The sequence below is a fragment of the Bubalus bubalis genome, chromosome 6 (assembly GCF_019923935.1).
Source record: "Bubalus bubalis isolate 160015118507 breed Murrah chromosome 6, NDDB_SH_1, whole genome shotgun sequence".
NCBI lineage: Eukaryota > Metazoa > Chordata > Mammalia > Artiodactyla > Bovidae > Bubalus > Bubalus bubalis.
The window spans coordinates 14,307,282-14,323,233 of NC_059162.1; the positions used below are offsets into that span (position 1 = coordinate 14,307,282).

The following is a 15,952-nucleotide window of genomic DNA, read 5'->3' on the forward strand; positions in this document are numbered from 1 at the left end:
AAAATAATAACACAAAACATATCCCACCATACACACTTAGAATTTATGAAACAACCAATGAAGGCTATCTTCAGGAAGGCAGTGCCCAACCTATTCCACCTTGCTGCCTTTCACATTTTGGAGTGTACTCTAGAAAATGCCTTCCAAATCAATTTAAGAAGGGCATGTCGGGCTTCCCTGGTGCTCAGTGGTAAAGAATCTATCTCCAGTGTGGGAGACACAGGTTCAATTCCTGATCTGGGAAGATTCCACGTGCAGAGGAGCAACTAAGTCCGTGTGCCGCAACTACTGAGCCTGTGCTCTAGAGCCCAGGGGCTGCAACTACTGAAGCCCATGTGCCTAGACAACCCATGCTCTGCGCCAAGAGGAGAATCCATTGCCATAAGAAGCCTGAGTACCGCAACTAGAGAGCAGCCCCTGCTCACCGCAACTAGAGAAAAGCCTGTGCAGCAATGAAGACCCAGCACAGTAAAAAAATAAATGAAAAATTTTTAAAGAAAGGGCGCATGAGGATTGAGTATTTGCTAAGTTCCAGATGCTCTGCCTATATTATGTAATTTGATCCTGTCCATCCTATGATGTATTTTTGTCCTTATGTTATAGATGAGAAGTTGAGTAGCAGAGAGAAGTTATGTAATTTCCCTAAGGTAATATAGCTATAAAATGGTAGAGCCAGTGATGCTTGATCCTGACCTAGGACCAATACTCTTGTGTGGCAGATGCTGCTACTTGTCCCTCAAAATCATTCTCCTTTCTTCTTTCTTCATTTAAAGGCAGTTTGATTGGCTTTGTTACAGTCATGTAATCTACATCTCAGTCAAGACATCTCCAATGCCTGACAAGATAATAAGCTCCATTGAGATAAGGAAGATTAACAAAACCTGGTTTTGTGCCTGAAACCTAGTAGGTCCTCTATCTACAAGTATTTTAATGAATCCTTAAAATCTCACTGTGAAGTAATTCACAGTGCAGTAGAATGCCTCTTATCTGACACGACTGGGACTAGATTATTTTATTTCAACAAACATTCATTTGCCATCTGTCAAAGTGTGACCAGGGTCTTGCCTTTGAGGATAAGGCCAAAGATTGTAGTTATCCATCTTCTTTCTTGCATAAACTTCACCACTTACATATCACCTAACAGTTTGAAGTTTGCTTCCTTAAGGTGGAACAAAAAATTGATGGTATATTTAAAGCAATCTGAGTGCAAAATTCACCTAGATTTTTATGATTTCCCCCAATTTGTAATAGTCTCTCCGCTCACATCTACTTCGACAGCAGTTTTTAAAGTCACTCACCTGAATTGTGTCTTCTAAAGATTCAACTTAGTTGTCATAGAAACAGCTTGTTTTCACACTCTTAGTTCATCAGTTTAATTACAAACAACGATAACACATACAATTGGAATAAACACATTTGGTATCAAACACGAACAACTGTTGGTAAGCAATGGCTTAACTGGGGGAATTGAACTGCACGGCATCCTAAAGGGTGCTCACTGCCTAGGTATGAATCTCAGCTTCACTTACTAGTTGTGTGACCTGGTAGGTAGACCACTTAACATTTGTGCCTACTTTTCCTCACGTGTGAAAGGGGATTCATGTGCTGTGAGGATTAAAGGAGAAGACACTTGTGAAGCACAACAGGGTGTGGCGTGTGCAAGTGAGCAATGTTACAAAATACTGTTGTTGCAGCAGCTAGCAGCAGTAAAGCTGCTATAGGCCCGAGGGGCCCTGCATCCAGCATCTGCTTTTATTTTGTGGAGGAAGAGGAATGCATCAAAAGCTCTGTTAAGGTGTATCTTCTGTAGCATGAGATACACATTTCCCATATGAGAAAATGAAGTCAGTGACCCTGAAGTGTCCTAAACAAGATGTCATGCTTTTAAGAACTGGCAAGGCCAGATTGTGAGGTTTGATGCCAGAAAGAAAGGGGAGAAATGTATCATCCGTTTTCCTTTTTTCTTTTCCCTATTGAATCCAAAAATCCCAATGAGAAGCACCCAGAACGCCTTGGTGCTAAGACTGGCAAGCCCTTGTGCAGCCTGCTTGGGGGCCCACTTGCAGACATTGCATTCCATGCCCATGCAGTGCTCACCAGAAACGACGGGGAAGGGGTTCAGCCCCAGAAGTCCCTGAAGTGTGCATGTTGGGAGGGTACTGCAGAGGCCATGCTGTGGCTAGCCGGGGATGGTCACATGATTATGCAGAAGCCAGACTCCATGGATCTCCTCTGAGGGTTCCTGCCAGGGGGTTCCCTGGGCTGTTTGAATGACCTGAAGGAGGCAGAAAGGGGCTTGCCAGTGGGAGTGACTAAGGAGAGAAGAGAAGGGAGCTTGCTCTGGCTCCAACTTCTGTAACCCTCTCTGGCCCTACCTCTGCTGGTGGGCTCCAGGGCAGTGGGGAGTACGCTGAAGCCATGCGTTCCCCCATTCAGCAGGATTCTCCCTTTCACCGAGGCCTACACTCAGGCCATGCAGGACGCGGGGGACACTCCGGACCTCCAGAGCCGGGTGAAGGTTGTGCAGACTGCTAAAAGGCAAAGTCAGAGAGGCTCAAAGCACCATGTCCCCAAGCAACAGACCACCTCTTCCCCCAACTTTAACAGTGATCATGTTCCATTAAAGTCATCCAAAGTCACATCCTCTCCTACTTCTTTTATCCATTCTCCAGGCTTCATCCCTCCTCCCAAGTACCTACCTATTGCCACGGGGCACGTTGGGTACCAGAAGGCCAGGGTTCTCCATTCTGAGGGGGCCTTGGCCTCCAAATGAGAGATGGGCCTTGGGTGTTGGGCCTGGATGGAGAGACAAACACATTCATCACGGGCCTCGCTGCCCCAAGAACCATCACGGGGGGAAAGAGACATCTTTGGGAGAAGAACCAGGAGGGTGGGTGTCAGGGGATGTTTTGGTCACTGTATGCAGAGGGTCCCCCTGTATAGGGCAGGTGCTTGGCAAACTTGGACTGACTGGATGGGAATGATTCACCAGTGTGCCTGGTGCCTGGAAGAAAACACACTGAAAAGAAGACATCAGTGAATTCAAGTCACCAAAAAGCAAGGAACTCTGTCCTCAGAGTGCAAAGCCTTTGGGGGAAGAGCCTAGTAAGCTAAAGTGAGAAAAGCATCCAGTGCCTGGCATGTGGTAGGTGTGGAAAGCTTGGTGCTCCAAGATACAGAGTTCTAGATGTTAGAAAAGCCTCAGGAGCAGGCAGGAAGAGGCAGATTCAGGAAAGGGTTTAGGCAAAATGGCCCAGGGCCTTGAGAGAGGAGCAGAAAGCGGGGAGGGCTGGTCCTGGCCTTGGGAATATGACGAGTGGGAGGGTGGGGTAAAGGAAGTAAGAGCACTCGCATTTGGGGGGCGGCAATGCTAGAAGCAGCTTCCTTAGACTCACCCTCCAGCCTTGGTGCCCGAGATGTCGTGGGAACATTCGCTGACTCTTCCTCTTTCCCCTCGTGGCCTTCCTCTAACTCATCTTCCCACCCACCAGAAGATCTGTAGAGGCAGGAAACAGGGGGCAGAGTGGTACTCTGGCCAGCTCCCCTCCTACCCACTGTGCCAGGCTGTGACATCTCCCAACACACCCCTGAGACCACATCTGTCCCTGAAGCTCTGCTCCCACCCTGCTTACCTCTGCTGCACTCCTGGTGTGCCCCTGCCTACCCTGGCTGGGGTCCCTTCCACCAGGCCACCTCCACCTGGAGCCAGGGATCTCTCTGGAGCTGAGGTCTAGGAATAAAGAGGGGTAAACGGGATCAGTTTGAGAAAAATGGCTATCCCAGCTGTGGTTGTGGTGTGAATGTACGTTTCTTCCACACACAATGGCCCCAGAGAGACAGAGAAGTGCTAGAGACAGCTGGGCTGTGCCTTGTGTCTAAGGATGAAACTACAGGGCAAGGCCCTTTGTTCTGTTAAGGTCCCCAGCAGTAACTCTCAAGTTAGAACTCAAGCTCATGGACTATCAGACCCGGCCAGAGCTTGATGACCACCTCATCCTTCCTGGGGCCTCCAGGGACAAAGTCATAGAAAGTTGGTGGCCAACTTCAGATAGAACCCAGGTTTTCTGATGCCTAATCCAGTCAACTGCTTATACCAAGATAATTTTACCTGCAAACTATAAATATGATGTCCTAGTCTTTCAAATAAGAGAGGACATAGATGAAAAAGTGCAAGTGTTAATCACTCAGTTGTGTCCAACTCTTTGCAATCCCGTGGACTGTAACCCACTAGGTTCCTTTGTCCATGGAATTCTCCAGGCAAGAATACTGGAGTGGGTAGCCATTCCCTTCTCCAGGGGATCTTCCCAAGAGAGGACATCAGTTCAGTTCAGTCACTCAGTCGTATCTGACTCTTTGAGACCCCATGGACTGCAGCACACCAGGCTTCCCTGTCAATCACTAACTCCTGAAGCTTACTCAAACTCATGTCCATCAAGTCTGTGATGCCATCCAACCATCTCATCCTCTGTCGTCCCCTTCTCCTTCCTTCAATCTTTCCCAGCATCAGGGTATTTTCCAATGAGTCAGTTCTTTGCATCAGGTGGCCAAAGTATTGGAGCTTCAGCTTTAGCATCAATCCTTCCAATGACTATTCAGGACAGATTTCCTTTAGGATTGACTGGTTGGATCTCCTTGCAGTCCAAGGGACTCTCAAGAGCCTTTCTTCTCCAACACAGTTCAAAAGCATCAATTCTTCAGCGCTCAGCTTTCTTTATAGTCCAGCTCTCACATCCATACATAACTACTGGAAAAACCATAGCTTTGGCTAGACAGACCTTTGTCAGCAAAGTAACATCTCTGTTCTTTAAAATGCTGTCTAGGTTGGTCATAACTTTTCTTCCAAGGAGCAAGCATCTTTTAATTTCATGGCTGCAGTCACCATCTGCAGTGATTTTGGAGCCCAGAAAATAAAGTCTCTCACTGTTTCCATTGTTTCTCCATCTATTTGCCATGGAGTAATGGGACCAGATGATCTTAGTTTTTTTGTTGAGTTTTAAGTCAGTTTTTTCACTCTCCTCTTTCACTTTCATCAAAAGGCTCTTTAGTTCCTCTTCACTTTCTGCCATAAGGGTTGTGTCATCTGTGTATCTGAGGTTATTGATATTTATCCCAGCAATCTAGATTCCAGCTTGTGCTTCATCCAGCCTGGCATTTCGCATGATGTATTCTGCACAGAAGTCAAATAAGCAGGGTGACAATATACAGCCTTAACGTAATCCTTTCCCAATTTGAAACCAGTCTGTTGTTCCATGTCTGGTTCTAACTGTTGCTTCTTGATCTGAATACAGATTTCTCAGAAGGCAGGTAAGGTGGTCTGGTATTCCCATCTCTTGAAGAATTTTCCACAGTTTGTTGTGATCGACACAACAAACTGTCAAAGGCTTTGACATAATCAAACAAAGGCTTTGGCAGTCAAAGGCTTTGGCGTAATAAATAAAGCAAAAGTGGATGTTTTTCTGGAACTCTCTTGCTTTTTTGATGATCCAGTGGATGTTGGCAATTTGATCTCTGGTTCCTCTGCCTTTTCTAAATCCAGCTTGAACATCTAGAAGTTCATGCACTGCTGAAGCCTGGCTTGGAGAATTTTGAGCATTACTTTGCTGGCATGTGAGATGAGTGCAATCGTGTGGTGGAGACATAAAACCCAGCAAATAAATATAACAAATATTCAACCATAATTTCAATTCCTCGGGTAAGTAGGTTGCCTGAGAAATCTCAAAGTGTGAGGGAAGAGGCAGTTGAAGAGACATTGACCTGTTGAGAGAGGATGGGAGGTAGACAGGGAGGGAGGAGGAGTTCAGAGAACGAGGGGCACGGGTAGAGACCCACAGAGAACTGTCCCCTAGAGAATGAGGAGAGAGAGCACATCCTTGGAGCACTGCTCCCATCCTGTGGCTCTTTGGGGAACTGCAGCTAGAGACAAAACCACGTCCTGCAGGTCTGGCTCAGTTACCTTTGATGGTGTGCGTGTGTGCAAGTGTGCTCAGTCATGTCTGACTCTTTGGGATTCGATGGACTGTAGCCCACCAGGCTCCTTCTGTCCATGGGATTATCCCAGCAAGAATACTGAATGGGTTGCTATTTTCTCCTCCAAGGGATCTTCCAAACCCAGGGATGGAACCAGGTCTCATGGGGCTCCTGCATTGGTAGGTGGATTGCTTACCACTGAGCCACCTGGGAAGCCCCATCTTCAATGGCAGCCTTTGGCCTTCACCCCCTGGGCTAGTTACCAGTCAGCCAAAGCCCTGGCACAGCCCTGGTGTTGGGGACGTGCCACAATCCCCCACCCACCTCCCCATCCCCAGGTGGCCTCTGGAAAGTGGTATGTGCCCCACACGCAGGCCCTGGGGCAGATGACCACAGACGAGCAGTCAAGTGCAGCATCCTTAACATCAGCTCCACTCATCACCACCCCTTTCTCTGGGTAACCTCCCCCCACCCCCTACTGCTTGTCTCGGGTGTCATCTCACCAGGGTGTGAGTCGGAAGCAGCCCACCCCGGGCCAAGTGGGTCCTTATGGCATCTGTCAGCTTGGCCACCAGCCGCTCTCGCACAGAATCTGACTCCTTCTGGGGAGAGAGTGGATAATGAGGTAGTGGGGAAAGCCTGGGCTTCGGGACCAGGAAGGAAATAGAAGAGGAGGAGGGGAGGGGCCTTTGTCTCCTCTCTTCTCTAGCCCATTCCAGTGCCTTTGCCAGCATCCTGCCACTGCCTACCCAGAACCGTGGGCAGAGGTGGGTTCTTCCTCACAATAGTGTCCCAGGACCCAGCACATCGTGTGCCTGATGCACATTTGATGGGTGAATGGATGGTGGGGAGAGACAGGAATATCAGCTGGACAAAGCATGTCAGGAGAGCAGCTGGAGGGCTATTGGGAAACAGTTCAATTCTGGGATGGAGGGTCTCACCGGACACCGGGCCAGCGCTTCCTTATAGTACTTCAGAGCCTGGTCATGCTGTCCCAGTCTGGCTGCAGCAGCCCCCAGACCCTCACAGGCCTGCCATTGCCCCTTCACGTCCCCTGGGGAAGACAGTCTGAGAGGTCCTCCCATGGCTCCCAACCCCACCGACCCTCCCCTCTAGAGGTCCTCCCACCAGCCCCAAGGATCCTCAGGCTTTGCCCCACCCCAAGCCGCCTGCAAGCCGCTCCCCTCACCAGTGTCCCGGGCAGCCTGCAGAGCATGTAGGTAGTTGTCTCTGGCGGCCTTGTGGTCTCCCAGCTGGCTCACTGCAAATGCCAGGCTGCCAAAGCTCCAGCCCTGCTCCCTCCGCTGCCCCACAGAGCCTGGGGACAGAGCCCGCCCCATCCTAAGAGAGGACTTGGCCTGCTGGGGCATCAGAACCCTGCCCCACAACGAGGAAGGGAGGGTTGCCAGGAGTCCTGGTGTGCCACCCTGGCACACCTCTGGAGGCACCATGAAGGCTTGAACTCTTGAAACCCAGCCTGAGTTTTGGTCTGAATGCCTCCGCAGGCTACTTTGAGCCACATAAAAACCCAGGGAGGCAGGCAAGGCAGGTATTAATAGCTTCATTTTTATACACGTGCAACCTGAAGCTCAGAAAGCAAAAGTAATGTGCTGAAAGTCACACAATCATTTAGAAGAAGCACTGGGCTCCACTTCAGGCCTCCCCTTCCAGCTAGGTTCTTCTCTCTGTCCATTGCTGCCTTCCCAACCCCAGGCTTCAGCCTCTGGGCCCATAACCCTCTGTCCTGCCTGGCTATCCCATCTCCTGCACCCTCCCACCCCCACTCTCTCTTCCCTGGTTCAGGACTTCCCAGTGTAATTAGTTCTAAATTGGTCTCAGTCTCACTCCCCAGTCCCTGGTACCCACCGTGCAGGTCGGCAGCCTTCTGGTGGAACTCCCGGGCTTCCTGATAGTTGCCGAGGGCATTGTGGGCCATCCCAAGGTTCCTTAGCACCGTGGCCTCCTCTCCTGGCTCCCGGCACAGGGGCAGGGCTTGCAGGAAGGCCTCTACTGCTAGCGGGAACAGCTGGAGCTGGGAGTAGCCCAGGCCTAGATCGTTATAGAGTTGCCCTAGAGGGCATGGCCAAGGTCACTGGCCAGATGCTGCTGAAGCTGTACTGGTGCAGCCTCTGTCCCACTCTCCCAGGGTCCCCCAGCCCCTCCCAGCCCTCAGAAAGGCCTCTGCTTCCACCCCATGTCTCAGAGTATCACCCGGTCAGAAATCCCCCAGATCCCACACCTTCTCAGCCCCAAGGCCTCACCCAGCAGTCCCCGCTCAGTGCTTCTCTCAGCAAGCCTCCGACTTTCCTCCAGCACCTGCATGACTTCACCCACCCCATGCTGCCCGCTCTTCAGCATACACCCCGCTGCAGCCCCCAGTGTCAGGGCTGCAGCCTGGGGCTGCCCTGCTTGGGCAAAGGCCCGGCCCGCTTCTTGCAGGCAGTGGGCTGCTAGCCCAGGCTGTCCCAGAGCTCGGTAGCAGGCTCCCATTTTTGCCTGGGCTTGTCCCTGGTCACCTAGTGGCTGGTAGTGGCACAGGGCCTTGTGGTACCAGGCCAAAGCTTGAGGCAGGTCACCCAGGGCATGGTAGGCCAAAGCCACATTGAAACACTGGTCGCCACGACACCCGCCCTGGGCCGTCTCTTGAGGTTGAGCACATAGGAGCAGCTCAAGGCCTCTGGCTGGGTCCCCAGTCTCCACATAGGCAGCCCCCAGGTTGAAGGCACAGGCCCGGAGAACAGGGGTGTCTCTGGTTTGTGGTGACTTGGAAGCCAGGAGGAAGGCCCTCTGGAAGCTGGTCAAGGCCTCATGGTTCCAGCCAGCCAATAGGGCCCTGTGGCCAGCCCTGGTGAGGGCTTGGATGGTGGCCTCTTGCTGAGGCCACTTTCTTTTCTTCTTTTTCTTCTTGGAGCTTGAGGACGAGAGCGAGGGTTCTTGGGGGGTATCCTCAGTGTTGAGGGAAGACATAGGGCTGACAATAGGGAGCAGAGGGGTCAGTATGTTATCTTTGGTCTTCCAAAGGACCACTGTCCCTCTACAGCAATTCAGCTCTACTTCTGCCCTGGTGTGACCCTCAGGGTTTCAAGGATTTCTCTCTGCCATCTCACTTTGCTCCACCTATCCCATTGGACACCACATCAACTCTCACTCCAATGTCCTGACTAATTGCTCATCCTCCAAGACTCATTTTAAGACAAGGAGGGGGCAGGGCACAGTCTTTAAAAAAGTGACTTAGCCTGAGGACACAACATAAACTGATTAGAACCAACTGGGTCCAAGATGGCGGACTCAACTTCCACTTGACCTCGAGGCTCAGTATACTCTCAATGTAACACACCCCGGGTGCCATGATGGTTCTAAGGATGACCACAAAATGTCAAAAAGTGGGTGTGGCCCAATTCCTTGAAATCCCCACCCCTTTTCCAAAACAACCGAAATACTCCTCCCAATCATTAGCCTGTGTAATAACCTCAATACTGACGATACCCACCAAGAGCCTATGTAAAAATTGACAACCCCACACACTCTGTCTATGGAGTGTGTTTCTTCCCTGAATAAACCTTCTTTCTCTTTACTATGGCTCAACATTGAATTCTTTCCTGCATGAGGCTAAGAACACATACTTGGCATCCACCCCAGGGACTCAGACCTGGGATGTGACCATCCTCTCTCTAACCACTCTCTTTCTTGCAACAATTTCAAGTAACAGCTTCCTTCAGAAAGGCCCTCCCCTCAACCAACTGGATCCTTCTTCTGTACTCCCATAGTGCTTATCTGTCCTTAGGTCTTTTATGGCATTTTTCACACCGGGTTAGGGTTGTGGACTTTCTTGACCATTTCTCCTACGAGATTTGGAGCAACTTGAATGTTCTAAAACAGTAGATTCTCAAAATATGTTTCCCGAACGAGATGAAAAAGTTGTGGAGATGGATAGAGGTGAAGGCTGCACAAAAATGGGAGTATACTTAATGCTGCTGAACTGTAAGCTTAGAAAAGGTTTAAAATGGTGAATTTCATGTTATATATAGATTTTTGCCACAATAAAAAAGGTATACTGAACGAATAAATGAATGAATGAATAGAGCACATACAGGGCCTCTGCTCCACCATCTCCTTCACTCGGTGCATCCAAAGACATCCACTCATAATCTACATACTCCTGCTATCTAATCTCAAGGTAGAGTTCAAGTCAGTTCGACAAAAGCTCAGTGCGCTCCTGCTGTGTGCCAGGAGCCATACAAGGCACTAGGGGCACAAAGCTGACTAGGCCATGTAATTGGCGAGGAGCCAACTTTCAGGAGCAAGGCTTCTGTGTCTCCGTTTATTGCCTACTCCCTATCTCAAGGGGAACCTCTCTCCCCGCTACCTCCTTGACTTTCTGTCTGCTTGCTAGTTTTGGTCGCCTAACATCCTGCTGTTGTCTCTGGGGCACCGTTAAACCCAAATATATTTCTCGCATCAGCATGTGTTTCTCGTTAGTATCTCTCCCCAAGAAAGGCAAAGCCTTTTTCCTGAATTCGTCTCCCAAGAGATGGGAAAAGGAATGGAAAAGGCCCAAGAGCTGAGTTCTCAGTCCCTCCCATTTTCTTCTTCTTCCCTGCTGCTTTTTTTTTTTTTTTTTTTTAAGGAGAAGCAAGCAAAGGTGATACATTCTCTTTTTAAAGAAACTACTTCTGCTCCTAAGAGCATCCAGAAATTCTGTCTCTTTGAGGCCCTCCTTCCTGGGCATTCCTGGCTACACCCACACCAGACCTTGGGGCCCCAGGCACAGGCGCCTTACCTTCTTTGATCTTCTCTGTAGCTGACTTTCTGGAATGGTCCCTCTGGCTAGGGTTACCTCTCTCAGCTCTTAGCTCAGAGCCCCTGGGGTTACCAGACAACCAGGTACCGCCCTCAATGCCTAGGGAATTCTTTGATTGACAGCTCAAGTATCCTATCTTAGTGCTGAACTCTGCTGGTGCTTGGGCATAGAATACTTGGATTTCTTTGCCCTTCCTGCCTCACCTCTCCCCACTCTTGCAGACACATGCTTCAAGTCCTTCACTTCAAGCAAGAATCAAAGCAGCAAGGGCTTGTTGCTAGTTATAGCTTCAAAGATCATCTATCACATTCCCTCATTTCACAGAGGAAGGGACATCATAAGAGCAGGTGTGCCTGAGGTCACAAAGCAGTCATGAGGCTGAGATTAGAGCCCAGGTTTTCTGATTCTGGGCTAACTAGCCTAAGGTCCCTTCCACTAACCGTGATTGCAAGTTTTAATGAGGTGTGGGTTGTCCCAGCAATGAACCCTTTCACACACACACGAACACACTCATACACTGTGCTTCTGTGTGGTAGTTTTACATTTGGGAAGAGGGTGAAAAGTTGATGGTCAGGAAGCCTGGAGATCAGAGGAGCCTCTCTGCCCCCGGACTCCTTTTCCCAGCTCCACTGATCTGCAACCTCCAGGTTCTGCTTAATGAGAGAACAGCAGGACCCAGGAAAACCGGCACCTCCTGCCCTAACTCACCAAGGGTGGCCTGCATCAGAAAGCAAATGTCCTCATTTATCTGGGAGAAAGGCCTCTTTTAAGTAGAGAGGCCATGGCCAGAAACACAATTATAAGGAAGTAGTTGGGCTCACCTGCATTTGCCAGGCAGACTTGGTTGAATGCCTGCTGTGTGCAAGCCTAGTGCTGTGTGCCGCAGATAGTGCCCATGCCCGAGGCGGGCTCTCCTAGCTGCCTGCGGCTTCTGCCCATGGGCTGGGCCTTCAGGATGCTACCACAGCATAACCAGAGTCAAATATGCTGCTCAGTCTGTTGCTCACTGAGCAGCCTCTCTTAAAGGAATAAAAATGATTTGGGAAGGGGGAAGGGACTGACACTGATCTCACCAAGGTTCCAATGACATCTTAATAATCTAGTGATCATTTCTGGATCATTTTTCTTGTTTGATTCCCTGCTGTATCTGACATATCCTTGCAAATCTCTGCTTACATGGCTCCATGAGCCACTGTGTCCTGGCTGTCTTTCTCCTGTGCTGACAACTCCTTCTCCATCTCCTTTGCTTGCCTTCTGTCCACTTTTTTTTTTTTAATTTTTATTTATTTGGCTGCACCAGGTCTCAGTTGTGGCATGCAGGATCTTCAATCTTTGTTGTGGCATGTGGGACCTTTCGTCGCAATATGCAGACTCTTTAGTTGCAGCATGTGGGATCTAGTTCCTTGACCAGGGATGGAACCCCCGGGCCCCTACTTTGAGAGCATGGAGTCTTAGCCACTGAACCACCAGGCTGTCCACCTCTAAAATACCAGTGTTCCCCAACACTCTGCCCTTTGCTCCTTTCTTATTTTACATACTCTTCCTCAAACACTTACTTCATCCAGTCGTCTGAATTTTTTTAACTGAAGTATCATTTATTTATAAACCTATGTTAGTTTCAGGTGTACAGCATTGTGATTCAGTATTTTTGCAGATTATTACCTATTATGTGCTGTGCTTAGCGGCTCAGTCATGTCTGACTCTTTGAGATCCTTTGGACTGTAGCCCACCAGGCTCCTCTATCCATGGGGATTCTCCAGGCAAGAATACTGGAGTGGGTTATGCCTCCTCCAGGGGATGTATCCTATTATAGGCTATTATAAGATATTGGGTATAATTTCCTGTGCTATACAGTAAATCCTTGTTGCTTTTCTATTTTATGTATAGTAGCTTATATCTGTTTCTCTCATACACTTTATTTGTCCCTCTCCTCTTTGGTAACCACAAGTCGGTTTTCCGTGTCTGTCAGTCTGTTTCTGCTTTGTATATACATTCATTGTATTATTTTTTATATTCCACATATAAGTGATATCATATAGTTTTTGCCTTTTTCTATTTGACTTATTTCACAAAGCATTATTATTTCACTGCTCTTAACAACAGCAATTATCTGCTCCCTCTGTGTATCACTGACCTCTGAGTTACTTGATTATGTGTTTATCACTCAAGCAAGTTTCTTTAGGGCATTAGCTATGTTTGTTTATCTCTACATTGGGCTTCCCTGGTGGTGCTAGTGGTAAAGAACCCGTCTGCCAATGCAGGAGACATAAAAGATGCAGGTTAGATCCCTGGGTCGGGAAGATTCCCTGGAGGAGGGCATGACAACCACTCTAGTATTTCTGCCTGGAGAATCCCATGGACAGAGGAGCCTGGCGGGCTACAGTCCATAGGGTCGCCAAGAGTTGGACACGACTAAAGCGACTTAGCACGCACGCATCTCTGCATCAGCACCACCTTGATCAGCGCATAGCACAAAATAGGCCCTCAAATTAGCTAGACCAAAGAACACTACAGGAACGGGAGTGAGGTTAATGGGACTATTAGGGGGAAATGAAAGTGGCAGGGGCAGGAGCAGAGGCTACTCGAAATAAGACGATTTAGCAGCGAAGAAGCCCTAGAGAAATAGCGACCCAAAGTATCGCAAGAAGGGTCCTCCCAGCCTTGAGTGGTATCCTTCCTTCTACCTGGTGTCACGCCTCCGAAACCTGGTACTACAAATCCCAGAGGCCCCTGCGGCATAGACCGGAAGTATCCTGTCCGCCTGTGGCAACGGTGAGGGGCGGTGGCTGGGCGGCGGGAGATTCAAACCTGGAAGAAGGAGGAACATGGAGCGGAGAGGAGCGGGCCCAGGCCGGGCGATCTGTGAGTGCTAGAAGGGGCCGAGTAGGATCCGGTTGTGGTGCCCCTGGTTGGGGACACGGCGGTCCTGGGAGAGGTTGGGGCTGGGGCTGGGCGCGGTACCCTCTGGACAAGGGGCGGCCGGACTGTGTTCAGTGGACAGGGAGCACCCACTTCGGACTCTGGCGGGCAGGAGTAAAGCTGTGAGCTGCGAAATGCTCTGACTTCTGTGTCAAAGCTTACAAAACTTTCTGTGCCAAAGCTTACAAAGAGTTTTCTCCCTTATTCCCAAATTCTGGGGCTCCGGGGCTGGGTCTGGTTGGCTCCTTAAAAATTCAGCAGTTCATACTTTCCAAGCACTGTCAGGGGACGAAACGCCTAACAAGACATGAGGGACTTCCCTGACTTTTTGGTGCTTCTTTGAGATAATGCCTCTTAAACTTTATGGTGTCTGTTCTATCCCAGAGCGTTAGCAACAGTAGGTCTCAACTTGTGTCCATAATCTGCATTTATAACATGCACCACTGGGCTTCTTCCATAACCCCACCTAATTGTGATGCGACTAGTCCATGTACCACATTTTCAAAAACAGTCCTTTAGAGTGGGGTCGGAAAAATGGAAGTGCAGAAAGGTTTTCATATGACCTGAGTGAAAGCAAAATCTTCTACTCCTTTCCCTTCTTCTCCATTTGGATTCAAAAAGCAAAGTCCATGTCTACCAATCAGTTGAAGGAAAGCTAGTTTCAGACCTGAAAAGAACAGGAAAACTGATTTTTTTTTTTTTTAAGACTCTGTGTATGTACCAAGTCCCGCCCATCTCTCACAGTCCTCAGTTCATAATTCTGAAGTGATGTCATTCACTTACCGGTTTATTTTCCATGCTTAGCAACCAACACTTGTTCCTTGTACACCCCCTCAGAGGAACTGGTGGATTTCCTGCTGTTGGCCAGTGGTTTCAAATCTGAACATGGAGGGGTGTGTGTGTGTTTTAACTTGCTTAACTATCAATTCAAAGAAGCCCTGCCCCTGCCCCAAGTCATATCATAGGATAAGCAATATAAGGAAAAGAGATAAAGAGTCGGAATGGCATTAAGTGCTGAGTCAAAGACAGATTTGCTAAACTCTCTTTTTAAGTTCTCTGACTTTATTTTCTTGGTGTGTATATGTAGCTTTCTCTCATTTTGTCTGATTTTGTATTGTCTTCCCTAAGGAGACTGACGGATGGGAGAGAAGAGTTAGGGGAAGGATAAAAGGAGGTTGTGCCTAGGGCAAAATATGAATGCTGCCTCATTTAAGGGATTTCCTGTTCTTGAGTTTGGGAGTCAAATTACTGTCTGCATTTTATTTAGCTTGGAGATTATTTTCTTCCTCAGGTGACCTATACCAAAAGGGAGAATAAATACACCATTGTGATCTTTTAAAATTCTCTGTCATTCCATTTAATCCCAAATTGAGTGGCTTTTTTTTCCCATGGTACTCTCTGTTGAGTTGCTTTTCCTTCCTTTCTGCTTGGATTTCCCTGGTGGCTAAGATGGTAAAGAATCCACTTGCAAAGCAGGAGACCTGAGTTCAATCCCTGGGTGGGATCCCAGGGATCCCCTGGAGAAGGGAATGGCTACCCACTCCAGTGTTCTTGCCTGGAAAATCCCATGAACAGAGGAGCTGGCGGGCTACAGTCCCTGGGGGTCAAAAAGAGTCAGACAGGACTGAGCATCTAAACAACAACTTCTTGAGAGTAGGGGTCCACTAGTCTAGTGCGACATACAGGAGGGAGGTATTGAATGAATGAATGGTTGCTGATTGATGCGTCTTAGCTGTTCTGTTAACCTAGTCTCTGGGAGAGTACATGAGGAGGATGACAGAAGTCCAGTTCTTGGAGAACTCAGAGCCTAATTAGGGATAAAATGAGGAGCTAAGTTCCCAGCCAAGGAGGGATCTGGACATCCCTGAAAGGAGGTAACTGAGGGAAGGGCTATGAAGTTTCGGGAAGGAGGAGGTCTGGAAGATGGCTGGAAAGGGAAGGAATGCCTCCAGTAGAGGAAGGATCCTCCCTCTAGCAGGGTGCTGACTAGGATATCTTTACTGAATGGGAGCAGAAGATTGGAGCCAGTGTCCTGGGAATAGGGGGACAGGCATGTGGGAGCTGCCTCCAGTCTCTGAGCAGAGTTGCCTAAGAAAATCTACTAAGAGGGCTACGGCCCTCTGTCTAATGCTCCCTTTGACTCCTCAGATGAACGCCTCACAGCGGAGGAAATGGATGAGCAGAGGCGGCAGAACATCGCCTATCAATACCTGTGCCGGCTGGAGGAAGCCAAGCGGTGAGCAGAGGGGCTGCCTCTTTCTGGCC

At 49.0% G+C, this 15,952-nt stretch overlaps 2 protein-coding genes across 11 annotated transcripts in view; one reads left to right on the forward strand and one right to left on the reverse strand.

The window, feature by feature from the left end:
- Positions 1 to 1,357: 1,357 nt before the first annotated feature.
- TTC24 (tetratricopeptide repeat domain 24) lies at positions 1,358 to 11,492 on the reverse strand. Of its 9 annotated transcripts, none has more exons than XM_044944227.2 (11): positions 10,748 to 11,492; positions 8,229 to 8,938; positions 7,834 to 8,037; positions 7,157 to 7,285; positions 6,909 to 7,021; positions 6,471 to 6,569; positions 3,633 to 3,730; positions 3,396 to 3,496; positions 2,700 to 2,796; positions 2,376 to 2,528; positions 1,358 to 2,295 (listed from the first exon to the last, which is right to left on the reverse strand). In XM_044944227.2, the coding sequence occupies exons 2-11, from the start codon at positions 8,932 to 8,934 to the stop codon at positions 2,202 to 2,204; spliced, it is 1,794 nt and encodes a 597-aa protein (XP_044800162.2). In that variant the 5' UTR covers positions 8,935 to 8,938; positions 10,748 to 11,492; the 3' UTR covers positions 1,358 to 2,201. The 9 variants fall into 9 exon arrangements, with proteins under 9 accessions (XP_044800162.2, XP_044800163.2, XP_044800164.2 ...); XM_044944228.2 differs by having other exon boundaries at positions 2,376 to 2,531; positions 7,834 to 8,016; positions 10,748 to 11,491; XM_044944229.2 differs by having other exon boundaries at positions 2,376 to 2,531; positions 7,157 to 7,228; positions 10,748 to 11,491.
- A 1,988-nt stretch (positions 11,493 to 13,480) lies between these two features.
- Positions 13,481 to 15,952, forward strand: part of IQGAP3 (IQ motif containing GTPase activating protein 3) — a 39,387-nt gene continuing 36,915 nt past the window's right edge. The window contains exons 1-2 of one of the 2 annotated variants that reach the window (XM_044944233.2): positions 13,481 to 13,630; positions 15,836 to 15,923. In XM_044944233.2, coding sequence (XP_044800168.2) covers positions 13,594 to 13,630; positions 15,836 to 15,923 — 125 coding nt within the window. In that variant the 5' untranslated portion in view covers positions 13,481 to 13,593. The remainder of the gene's footprint in view (positions 13,631 to 15,835; positions 15,924 to 15,952) is intronic. The other variant, XM_006051972.4, reaches the window with a different exon arrangement.

Coding starts and splice junctions, on each gene's coding strand:
- TTC24 (XM_044944225.2), bottom strand. CDS start 8,934: ATGTCTTCCCTCAACACTGAGGATACCCCCCAAGAACCCTCGCTCTCG. Junction 7,022..7,156: donor GCAGGCTGCCCGGGACACTG/GTGAGGGGAGCG, acceptor TGTCTTCCCCAG/GGGACGTGAAGGGGCAATGG. Junction 2,532..2,699: donor AACGTGCCCCGTGGCAATAG/GTAGGTACTTGG, acceptor TTTGCCTTTTAG/CAGTCTGCACAACCTTCACC.